We start from the raw sequence: 12,831 nt of genomic DNA on the forward strand, positions 1-12,831 counted from the left end.
GTTTCATCAGGTGCCCCATGCCCAGGTGTCAGGTAAAGAGGTATCTGATGGACACCAAAATCCAGCATCTTCTCTCTATCAACGCCATAGAAGTACCAAAGGAGCAGGAGCAACTAGGATTCTACTCTATCCTATTCCCAGTCCCCAAGAACTCGGGAGGATGGCAAGCCATTCTAGACTTGAAACTGCTCAACCTTTACCTAAAATATCAGATTCAAGATGCAATCACTCAAAAGCATCCTATCCTGCATACGCCAAGGAAACCTGCTGACCTCTGTCGACATCAAGGAGGCGTACTTCCACATGCCAATAACATCCGGCACATCGGAGGTTTCTGAGGTTCCAATTTGCAGGCCGCAACCTGCAATACCAAGCTCTACCACTCGGCCTCTCGTCGGCCCCACGAACTTTCACGAAGCTGCTGGCGATCATAGCCGCCTCTCTTTGGTCAATATCCATAAGAGTCAATTGTTACCTGGACGACATCCTGGTCCTATCGTCATCCCAGAACCAGGCCATTCAAGACATGCAGTGCACGATCGACACCCTTCAGCGTCACTCATCCTGAACTTTCCAAAGAGCCACCTGCAGCCAACCTCGTCCATCTTGCACCTCGGGACCGTCATCAACTCGGAAAGGTGTGAGGTGTCCTTGCCTCAGGAGAGCCGACAAAGCCTGCACAACCTGGTGAGTCACGTGATGTCACAGAGAACCTTGCCGCTGGCAGGTCTTTCCCAACTACTCGGAAAAATGATTTCCTGTATAGACATTGTTCCCTGGGCGTGGTTCCATGCTCGGCCACTCCAATGGTTTTTGCTCCTCTTCCAGAGAGCCCATACCAGTCACTCACAAATCAGAGTCCATCTACCACCCAAGATGTTACTGTCTCAGGTGGTGGACATCTTCCAAGCTACTCAGGGGATGCCTCTTCAAGGAGCCAGACTGCATCGTGGTGACGACGGATGCGAGCCTCTTCGGATGGGGAGCCCACACCTTGGATCAAGTCGCACAGGGTCGCTGGACAGACCGGGAATTAAGGAACAGCATCAACTGGCTAGAGCTGCGAGCCATCTGCCTAGTCCTCCACGAATTCCAGAACTTGGTGATGAACAACCATGTACTAATTCTCACCGACAACGTGGCCTCCAAGGCTCATGTCAACTGCCAGGGAGGCACGCGGTCCAAGTCCCTGATGATAGAAGTGGAGAGACTCCACCACTGGGCAGAGGGCTGGTTGCTGTCAATCCAAGCAGAGCACATATCGGGCACAGCCAACACGCAAGCAGATTGGCTGAGCAGAACTACTGTGGACCAGGCGGAGTGGCGCCTCCATCCTGCTCTATTCCAGGAACTCTCTCACAGATTTGGCCAGCCCGAAGTGACCTCTTTGCGCAGTCTCACAACTCTCAGCTGCCGAGGTTTTACACCAGCTAACGGACACCAAGGGCACTGACGCGCTCCGCAGTGCGTGGCCAGAGGGCCTTCTTTACGCCTTCCCACCTCTACCAATAATTCCGCTTGTCATTCAGAAAGTTGTAGTGGAACAGGCAGAGGTTCTTCTGATCGCGCCAATGTGATTGCGTTGCCCATGGTATGCCGACCTCATCCATCTGTCCGTCTCATGACTTTGGAGAATCCCGGACAATCGGATCCACAACTCCCAGGGGTTTTTTGTTCACCCGAACCCTCAACTGCTGCAATTAGCTGCATGGCATGTGAGCGGGCTATCTTCATTCAACAATGTTTTTCGGATAAGGTCATTGAGACGATTCAGTCGGCGTGACGCCTGTCCACGACTCGTATCTACAAGGCCACCTGGCAGGCCTTCTGCAGTTGGTGTCGGACAGTCAGCACTGACTCAATCAAGACGTCAGTACCACAGATATTGGAATTTTTGCAGATGGGCTTTGACAAGGGTCTGACGCCAACACTTTCCACCGCCAAGTCGCGGCCTTATCAACGGTGGTTGGCGGCAGGCAAGGCTGTTCCCTGACATAGCACCCAAGGATCCGCTCGTTCCTGAAGGGTGCTACAAATCTCAGGCCGCCGGTAGTGCATCGCTACCCTACCTGGGACTTGTCCCTGGTACTTAAAGCCCTCACGACTGCTTCATTCGAGGCCATCTGCATGATCAGTCTCAGATTGCTGACCCTGAAAACTGTTTTCTTGGTGGCCATTACATCGGCCAGGAGGGTGTCAGAACTGGCGGCACTGTCGGTCCGCGCGGACCTCTGTATCTTTCATCCGAACAGTCATGCGGTTGGACCCGGCTTTCCTTCCAAAATTAACACTTTGTTCCACAGGTCACAGGAGCTCATTCTCCTGGACTTCTGCCCACATCTTTCACATCCACAGGAACGTTGATGGCATCACCTTGACGTTCGCAGGACGCTTCGCCTCTATGTACAACGCACTGTGGCGTTCAGAAGATTGGAGGCACTGTTTGTGTCTTTTCAGCCATCATCCATGGGACAGAAGGTATCTTCACATACCATTGTCCGCTGGTTAAAAGTGGGCATCGCCCTGGCCTACGACAATCCCGGCCGGTTCCCAGACGCATCACTCCCCATTCCACCAGGAGTACTGCTACCACAGCGGCCTGGGCAACGCAGGCCTCAATGGAGGACATTTGAAGGGCGGCGATCTGGTCACCGCTGTCGCCCTTTATCAGACATTATAAAGTGGACATGTATGCCTCGGCAGAAGCCTCCTTCGGGCGGCGAGTCTTGCAGAGGGTGCTCTCACCACCTGGGGCCCCTGACCAGCCTAGCTTCCGCTCTTGACGCTCATTGCTTTGGCGTGTCCCATGCTTGGATTCCCCAAGCAGCGCACAGGAGAACGGCCGTTGACTTACCTGAACGTTCCTTCTATGTGCGCTGCGAGGGGAATCCAAACCCACCCTCGGTTTCCGCTGGTCCGGGCATTGACGTAAAACTTCGTTTCACTACTATAGCTACCTGCCTCTTGACTATTGACATTGGATCGATTTACTTCCCTCATTGGCCACCGCCTTCCGTGACAATTGTATCACCTCTTGGTTCGGCTGAGCCTTTGTATGAACTATCCAGTCAGAGGAGGCATGGTCAACAATTCCGTAACTCAGTCTCTAGGCTAATGGACAAAGTTAACCCATGCTTGGATTCCCCTCGCAGCGCACCTAGTAGGTCCGTTCAGGTAAGTCAACAGTCATTTAGCTCCTCTTCCTAACGTAGATATGATCCCTCACTTATAATTGGTATTTGTGTTGCGGAAAAAATATTGTTGTATGAGGAAGTGAGAAAGTTCTTTTGGAGCACTGACGAGTCCCAGCAGTAGTGATACACACTTGTGACGTGTGGCACATTCTATCTGCATCTTTTCAGAAAATAAAACTTGATTTTGCTTATTGAGAGTTGCTTTGGCCTCCTCCTTAAGGTGTTCAAATTCTCTTCCCCCCCACCCCTCCTCATTATTCTGCCTTTTTTATTTTTTATCTTAGATTCCAGCTTCCCAACAAATGCTGAACTTCCCGGAGAAAAACAAAGAAAAACCCACCGATCTGCAGAATTTTGGCCTCCGGACGGACATCTACTCCAAGAAAACTTTAGCCAAGGCAAGGCATGATGTTTCTCCCCACCCCCCCGCCCCCTTTACTTCCCCCTTCAGGGATAGTTCCTAGATCTCACCAAAATTTTTAGATTGTGTCTTCGATTGCTGGGATTCCCCAACCAGCAGGCGGAACTTTCTGCCACTGGAAGTTGCTGAAGTGGAGGAACAGATTATCTCAGGGGATAATCTGCAGTCTGAACTGGCTAATGTGTTCAATTGCCATCTGTTAAATAAGGAAGTACTTACCCCCATGCTGCTAGGAACTCAGAATCGCTCGGAGAGGGAGATGAGCAATCTCTAAATTGGATGGATGATTCACACACACAAACAAAAATACACACACATAGAGGGAGAGATAGATAGTGGGTGGGTGGATACATACATACAGACATATATACATGACAGACAGATGGATAGATAGACATGAAAGAGAGGGAGAGAGAGAGTGATGGGGTTTGTAGATAGGGAGAGAGAGAGATTAGATTATATATACAAATTAGATATATGTATTTAGAGTCACAACCCCTGGTATGCCCAAATATGGGAGGAAGCTAACTGCTTCCATTCTCTGTCTATCGGCTCATCACAAGAGACCATCACGACAGAAACCCAATATTTTTACTGTTGCCTTTATTACATTTGTGTTGTATTTGTGCTGATAAATAAATAAAGGGAGACAAATTAGAGAAATTAGATATATTATATATCAATTGTTATTCATTTTCGCTTTCCAGAGCAAAAGCGCCAACGCTGGCCGAGAATGGACAGAACAAGAGACTCTGCTTCTGCTTGAGGTAAAATTAAAACATATAAACCTCAGTCATTAGGATTTGGGCAAGAAGAGATGTGACTGCAGGCAGTCCTCGAATTACAACTGTTCGGTTGATGACCGTTCAAAGTTAACAACGGCATTGAAAAAAAGTCACTTAGCATTGTTTTTCGAACTGAGGACCACATCCCCACAGTCACATGATCACAATTCAAACACTCATATTTATGACAGTCATAGTGTCCCGTGGTCACGTCATCCCCTTTTGCGACCTTCTGACCAGCAAAGCCACTTGGGGAAGCCCGATTCACTTAACGACCAGGTAACTAAATTAAGAATTGTAAGGATTCGCTGGTCTTGATGGGCTGTGTTTGTCTAGTGTTAATCCCTGCTTATCTGGGTTTTTCTTTCTGTGAGGTCCTGAGGGCTCTCTTGAGTTTGGTGGTTTCCTTGCAGACATTTCATGACCCAACTAGGGAACATCATCAGGGCTAGAAGGGAGCGGGGAGTTGTGGAGAGGAGGAAGAGGATTGTGGGTCCTTTGTGCTTTCTGAGCTGGGTAGTTTTCCAGATGTTTCATGAGTACTAGAAGGGGGGAGGACTGGGGAGGGGGTCCTTGGTGCTCTCTGATTTTGGGTTTTTTCCTGCGGATGTTTCATGACCCAACTAGGTAATGTCATCAGTCAAAGGGTGTGTTGGATTTGTTCTCTGAATAAAGATTGGCTTGCCCTGCTGGCATTGGTGGGGTGTGTCTTTTCCCCCCCTTGCTATTTCCATGATCGTTGTAGTTTTTTCCTAGAATGATTGTCTAAAAAATCCAATAAATTCAATATTTTGTCGTTCTCCCATTAAATTGAATGGTGAATGGTGGCGGACCTCATGATTTAGCGGGTGGCGGAGAAGGGGGTGGGGAGGAAGGATGCGGATTGACTTGTGGATGAGAGGCAGCTCCAGCTGAGTGATTACATTCGTTGCTATTCCGGCCGAAGCCGGATCTCAGGAGGAAGGAGAAGAATAGGTGGGAGAATGCTTGGAAGGAGGAAAGAAAAGAGGGAGGAAGAAGGAAAGGGAGGAGAAATAGGAAGAAAGAAGGGAAGGAGGAAGGAAGAAGAAAAAGGCAAGGAAGAAAAGAGAGAGGCAGGAAGGAAAAGAGGGGGGGAGATTGGAAGGAAAAAGGAGGGAAGGATGGAAGAAAGGGAAGGGAGAAGGAAGGTGAAAGGGAAGAAAGGAAGAAGGAAGGAAGGAGAAAGAGGGAAGGAGCTAAGGAAGGATAGCAAAGGGAGCAATGAAAGAGAAGGAAGGATGGAGAAAAATGGGGAAGGGAAAGAGCGATGGAAGAAAGGGGGGAGGAGAAAGGAAAGAAAAGAGTGCTGGGAGGGAAGGAAGAGACAGGGAAGGAAAAAGGAGGGAAGGATGGAAGAAAGGGAAGGGAGAAGGAAGGTGAAAGGGAAGAAAGGGAGGAGGAAGGAAAGGGAGGAGGAGGGAAGGAAGGGGCTAAGGAAAGATGGCAAAGGGAGCGATGAAAGAAAGAAGGAAGGATGGAGAAAAATGGGGAAAGGAAGGAGCGATGGAAGAAAGAGGGAAGGAGAAAGGAAGGAAGGAAAACAGGGCTGGGAGGGAAGGAACAGACAGGGTGGAAGGAGAGGAAGGCTCAGAATTCAAAGAAGGAAGGAAGGAGCATCCTCAAATCAAGGCTTAACTTTGGTGGACCACATGGAGACAATCTTCCTGTTGCCAAGGGAACAGCAGAGCAGTCCTTTCCCATTGGCTCCTTCCAAAAACGCTGCTGTTGCTGCTCCCTCCTCCCTCATTCTCCCTCTCTCCCTTCTCCTCCTTTTCCACCTTCTTCCTCTTCTCCTTCCTCAATCCCTTCTTCCTCATCCTCCTCTTTTTCTCTTTTTCCTCCCCTCTTCTTCCTCTTCTCCTTTTCCTCCACCTTCTCTTCCTCTTCTTGCTTTTTCTTCCTCTTCCTCCTCTTCCTTTCTTCCTCCTCCATGTCCATTCTTCTTCCGATTCTCCTCCTCCATTTCCTCTCTTTCCCCCTTCGTCTCCTCCTTCTCCTCCTCCTCTCTTCTCTTTCTCTTCTTCTCTTTTTCCCACCTTCCTCAATCTCCCATCTTCTCCTCCCTCTCTTTTCCTCCCTCTCTCCTCCTCCTCATGCATAGGGAAGGCCCCGAAGTTTTTTTCAAGGCTTGCCATTGCCTTCTTCCTAGGGCTGAGCACGAGTGGCTGGCCCAAAGTCGCCCAGCTGGCTTGATCCCTAAGGCAGAACTAAAATTCAACAACTCCCAATTTCTCATCCGATAATCAAAGTCCAAGACAATCTGAATGACTTGATCCACCTTAAAGCATCTATTCAGGCGGTCCTCGAATTACAGTGATTCATTTAACGACCTTTCCAAGTTACTGTGGCACTGGAAAAAGTTACTTACGCACTTAACGACGGTTGCGGCACCCCTGCGGTCAACTCAATCAGTATTCAAAACGCTTGGCAACAGACTCTTATCTATGACGGCCGCTGTGTCTCTGAGATCACGCAATCCCCCTTTTTGTGACCTGATTAGCAAACTCAGTGGGGAAGCCAGGTTTGCTTAATGACCGTGTTGATAACGTAACAATGGCAACGATTCCCTTAGCAACAGTGGCAAGAAATGTCGTAAAGGGGGGGAAAGCACACTTAGCAACAGAACTTCAATTGAGGTTGTAAGTCGTAAGACTAGCCATATAGGAAGATGTGAGTGTTGATGTGATACTGGTGTGTGTGTACAGCTAGTCCTCGACTTACAACAGTTCACTTAATGACCATTCAAAGTTACAACATCCCTGAAAGAAAAGTAACTTAGACCTGTTTTTCACACTTAACGACCTTTGCGGCATCCCGTGGTCACGCGATCAAAATTCAGGCAATTGGCAAAACCAACTCACTTTTACAACGGTTACCTTGTCCCGGGGTCACATGATCCCGACCTCCTGACCAGCAAATTCAAGGGGGGAACCCGCTTCGCTTAACGACCGTGTGAATCCCTTAATTCGCTTCAAAACAAGAGGGGCCAAGCTCGTTGAACAAATGTCTCACTTAGTGGTGGAAATTTTAGGCTTTATGGAGATTGTAAGACGAGGAACAACCGTATAGGAGGGAAAACGCGCTCATAGATGGGATTGTGGTGTGTGTCATTTGTGTGTGTTTGTCACTCCTAAAAAACCCTCCGTTCTCCGGCAGGCGTTGGAGATGTACAAGGATGATTGGAATAAAGTCTCCGAGCACGTCGGGAGTCGAACCCAGGACGAGTGCATCCTCCATTTTCTCAGGCTCCCCATCGAAGACCCTTACCTGGAGAATTCGGACTCCTCCCTCGGACCCTTGGCCTACCAGCCCGTCCCATTCAGCCAATCCGGGAATCCGGTTATGAGCACCGTGGCTTTCCTGGCCTCAGTGGTGGATCCTCGGGTGGCTTCAGCAGCCGCCAAAGCAGCTTTAGGTATGGTTTTCCCCCTTCCCCCGCTGCACGGACTTGGTTTTATCTTGGCTTACAGGTAAACCAGGTTCCCTACTTATGAAAACTCGAGAGAAAAAGAAGATTGGTCTCTTGGGGTTGAACAGGTGGAGGGGGGTCTCTGAGCTGGGTGGTTTCCTTGCAGACATTTCACAGCCCAGCTAGGTAACTTCATCAGGACTAGAAAGGAATGGAAGAAGAGGAGGAAGAAGGATGGGAGGAAGGGAGAGGAGAACTGTGGCGTCCTTGGTACTCTCTAAGCTAGATGGCTTCCTAGCAGACCTTTCAGGAACCAACTAGGTAATATCATCAGGGCTGGAAAGGAATGGAGGGGAGGAGGGGAAAGAAAGTTCCCTAATTTGGTCACGAAATGGCTACAAGCAAACAATCCAGCTCAGAAGACCCTCAAGGACCCTCACATACACACTCAACCCACCCCACTGCCTTCTACATGCAATAGCCTGTTTCCGAATACTCCCCAGGGGTAACCACACAGACAACGGGTCACAGTAGTCCAGACACTCCAGAAGGGGCTGAACTCCGCATAAGGGCCTCGCGATCCCAACCTTCTTGTCTTCTGCTCTTTGATGGACAACCCATTTTCTCCCAACTGATCAGAGGGGTCTTCGGGGTTGGACTAGAAGACCACCGAGGTCCCTTCCAAATTCCACAATTCTATATTTCAAGGGGTTTCTTTTTTTTTTTGTCCCGCAGAGGAATTTTCCCGCGTCCGAGAAGAAGTCCCTCTGGAACTGGTGGAGGCCCACATCAGGAAGGTCCAAGAAGCCGCCCGGGTTTCGGGGAAAGTGGACCCCACTTACGGGCTCGAGAGTAGCTGCATCGCTGGAACGGCCCCTGACGAGCCAGAGAAAATGGGTACGTTTCCCAAATGTGGACGGTTGAGCTCTCGAGTTAACGTCCGTTCGTTTGGCAACGGTTCGGAGTCACTGAACGAAAGGCGGAAAGCTCATCGCCGTCTCTCCCTTCCCTGGAAGCCTCGGGTTCACAAGGAAGGGTGGTCCCTGACTTACGACAATTTGTTTACTGACGTTTCGAAGTCACTAAACGAAAGGCAAAAAGCTCATGATGCAATTTCTCCCCTTGTACAATTTTGGTAGTCCTTGATTTATAACGGTACATTTAGTGACAGTTCTAAAAAACCTTGCAACATAGTTTCTCTCCTTCTGCAATCTGGGGGTTGCAATCTGAGTAGTCCTGGACTTATGACCATTTGTTTAGCAACCGTTCGAAGTCACTAAGGGAAAGGCGGAAACCTCGCTATGCAATTTCTCCCCTTTTACAATCTGTGGTTTCCAATCCAGGCAGTTGTTTACTTAACGATAGTTTGGTGATGGTTCGAAGTCGCTAAGCGAAAGGCGGAAAGCTCGCGACGCCGTTTCTCCCCTTTTTGAATCTTTGGGTTCACAAAGAATGGTGGTCCTTGACTTACGACTGTTCATTTATGGACTGTTCAAAGTCACTAAACCAAAGGTTGAAACTTCGCAACTCCATTATCCCCTTCTACAATTTGGCTAGTCCTCAATTTATGACTGTGCATTTGGGGGCTATTTGAAGTCACAAAAAAATCCTCGTGACACAGTTTCTCCCTTTCTTGTGACTCCCGTGTGGGTCACAATCCAAGTAGTTCTCAACTTACGACCATTCATTTAGCAATGGTTCAAAGTCACTAACGGAACGACGGAAATTCACGACTCCCATGTTCTCCATCGCATTCTCCGGTTGATCCGATCAACACCTCATAAGACAGTGGCTTTACGACACCCCAGGAGGCCCTCTTAGCCTGCAAGCTCAGATGGGGCCCCGGCAGCTGTCACTCGGGGTGCATGCAGGGCTCAGCCACTAAGCCGTAACCTTGAACAAGGTCGGGCGAACATTCTGGAACGCCTGTGGGGCAGGAATCCTTCATTCTCTGAGCGAGGGAGATCCGTTTTCATCGTCTATTTCTTGGAATCTCCTTTATTATTTGATAAGTTGTCAAACATGCCTTATACGCATTACTGCTCCTATTTCCCCCCCCATAACAACAACCCTGCGAGGTGGGTGGGGCTGAGGGAGAGACTGGCCCAGGGGTCACCCAACTGACTTCCGTGCCTAAGACAGGGCTAGAACTCCCTTTCTCCTGGTGATTGGCCAAAAGTCACCCAAACAGCCTTCGTGCATAAGGCAGGACTAGAACTCACATTCGCCTGGTGATTGGCCCAGAGTCATCAGCTGGCTTTTGTACACCTAGGGTGGAACTAGAACTCCCTTTCTCTTGGTTATTGGCCCAAAGTCACCTAGCCGGCTTTCCTACCTAAGAGAAGACTAGAACTCACCAATCGTCCCACAATCACACAGGTTGCTCTCATGCTTCAATCTGTACTGCAACCCACCCCCCCACCCACCCGCGGTTACTAAACCTTTACACGCTGTCCATCGATTTATTATCCTCTCACCCTTTTTTTCAACTCTGAGCTGATACCGATTTTTTTTTTTTTTTAAAGGACAATTAACTTTGATGACTCCCTATTTAGCCATCCTCAGTAGTTAAATCAGGGCAAAATCTGAGGGCGCCTTGGTCCGCTCGAACAGATGGTCAGCAGGGGTTGCACTTCGAGAGAAGCACCCAGCGTGTTGTTGGGTTTGCACCTGGTTTAGCGGGTGGCCAACGGAGTGGTGGAACATTGCCTCTTCCTTGTCACAGCGGAAGGCACGGACGGATGGTCGTGCGCGTGAGAGAGAGAGCTGTGAAAAAAAACACAACAGCACCCCTGCTGGTTGTACTTTCAAATGGCACCGGGAAACATAGCTGCAGGTGCTGAACCTGGGCTCAAATTAAAAGGCATCAATACTGGCTTAACACCGTTCCGGATCAGTGGCTGTCATTAAACAAACTGTTGTTCGGTCAAGGACTGCCTATATACGTTGAGGGCTGCGGGGGGTCATCCTCGATTTATGACCACAATGAGCCCCAAATTTACATTGTTATGGGAGATATTTGTGTTTCCCCATTTGACGACCTTTCTTCCCCACAGTCATTAAGTGAATCGCTGCAGTTGATAAGTTAAAGTGAAACTGGCTTGCCCACCCATTGCCTTTGCTCGTCACAAGGTCCCCAGAAGGGGATTGTGTGGCATTTGGAGACAGCAATGGTCATAAGTACAAGTCGGCTGCCAAGGGCCTGAAATTTGATCACAGGGATGCACCGAAGGTTGTAAGTGTGAAAAATGGTGATAAGTCTCTTTTTTTATTCCTGCTGTTTATTTTGAAAAACTCCTCTTGGAGTCTTTAGGGGGTCTTGAAAGCCAACTCCCTTCTGGCCCTGAGATTTCCTTGGGGGGCTTTGCGTGAGACCACAATCAGATTTAAGACTTTTGAGATTAGAGGGTGGGGAGAGGATTGATGGCCAGATGCTGGATGTGTCTGAACCGAGACTTAAAAACAAAAGAGAGAGAGTGGAGGGAGGGAAGGAAGGAACGCAGGAACCAAGAAAAAGAGAGAAAGAAAGAAAGAAAGAGAAAGAAAGAAAGAAAGAAAGAAAGGGGAGAAGCAAGGAGGAAGGAAGAATAGGGATAGAGGAAGTAAAGGAGAGGAAGGAACAAAGAGAGGAGGAGGAAGGAACAGAAAAAGGATGGGAAGAAGGGAAGAACAAAAGAGGAAGGAAGTGAGGGAGAAAGGAAGGAAGGAATTCATTTTTAATAAGAACAAGAAAGAAAATAAAGAAAGGAGGGGAGGAAGACAGAAAGAAAAAAGAAAGGAAGGAAAGGTAAGAAAGCAAAAGGAGGGAAAGAGAAAGACGAGAGAAGGAAGAGAGAAAGAAAAGGAAGCATGAAGGGAGGGAGGGAAGGAGGAAAGAGAGAGAGAGAGGACAGGGAGGGAAGCATGGAGGAAGGAAGGAAAAGGAAGAAAGAGAAAAGGAAGGGATTGAAAGAACGACAGGAGGGAAAGAAGGGAGGAAGCAGGGAGGGAGGGAAGGAACAAAGAAAAAGAAGGGAAAGAAAGAAAGAAAATGAAGAGAAGGAGATAAGGAGGAGGGATCTTTGGTGCCCTGTGAGCTAGACTGTATTCTTGCAAACGTTTCATGACCCAACTAGGTAACCTGATCAGTGCTAGAAGTGTGAGGGGTTTCCTCTCTGTTTATATACAGTCCCTTCTATAGCACTGATGACGTCACCAAGGAGGGTCATGAAATGTCTGCAAGGGAACAAACAGGTTAAGAAAGATTGGGAAATGGGGGAGGGAGGGGTAAAAGTCCCATTACAACTTTCTCAATTAGTAACCTAATTTTTGTGGCCGTAAATTGAGGACTACTGTATACTTTTTTTTTAATAAATAATTTTTACTTAATGTTTTAATCTTTAAAAACAGTAAAAGAAAACACAATAAGAAAGAACAAAACACAAAACGTACATAGCAATATACAGTAATTTTACAGCCTTCTGTATCGGCTTAGCTTTTATAGTTCCCCCTTCTGCATTGCTTTGACCTTGTCCTATAATATAACAACAGTAGTACTGACACTTATAATAATATTAATTATTTGTATCGCCATATATTTTATATTTTGGCTTCTGATTTCTAGCTACTTATAGATTTTATTCCATACTTTATAGAAGTCCGATTCTTCTCTTTCTTTTAGTTCTATTGTCATTTTGTCCATTTCTGCGCATTTGAGTATTTTTCTGATTATAGTTTCATCTGCGGGTGTATTGATTTTTTCCCCCAGTTTTGTGCGAAAGCAATCCCGCCTGCAGTGAGTATGTGTATTGAGATTGTTTGTCCATTTTTTGGTCTAGTAGTCCTAATAAGAATGCTTCGGTTTGGGTTCTATTTTTCGCTCTGTAATTTCTTCCAACCATTTCCGAATTTTGCACCAGAACGTCCTTGTGATGGGGCACATCCACCACATATGGTAGAATGTTCCAGGCCTGTGGCTGCATTTCCAACATTTGGAGGATAAATTTGGGTACATTTTGGGCA

At 47.9% G+C, this 12,831-nt stretch overlaps 1 protein-coding gene across 1 annotated transcript in view; it reads left to right on the forward strand.

Annotated features, from left to right (window-relative positions):
• Positions 1–12,831, forward strand: part of SMARCC1 (SWI/SNF related, matrix associated, actin dependent regulator of chromatin subfamily c member 1) — a gene marked incomplete at its 3' end in the record, with an annotated part of 66,307 nt that overhangs the window by 31,957 nt on the left and 21,519 nt on the right. Inside the window, exons 18-21 of the mRNA XM_032238164.1 lie at positions 3,479–3,592; positions 4,323–4,382; positions 7,578–7,836; positions 8,566–8,727. Of these exons, the coding sequence (XP_032094055.1) occupies positions 3,479–3,592; positions 4,323–4,382; positions 7,578–7,836; positions 8,566–8,727 (595 nt within the window). The remainder of the gene's footprint in view (positions 1–3,478; positions 3,593–4,322; positions 4,383–7,577; positions 7,837–8,565; positions 8,728–12,831) is intronic.

This window comes from Thamnophis elegans, chromosome Z (genome assembly GCF_009769535.1).
Source record: "Thamnophis elegans isolate rThaEle1 chromosome Z, rThaEle1.pri, whole genome shotgun sequence".
Lineage (NCBI taxonomy): Eukaryota > Metazoa > Chordata > Lepidosauria > Squamata > Colubridae > Thamnophis > Thamnophis elegans.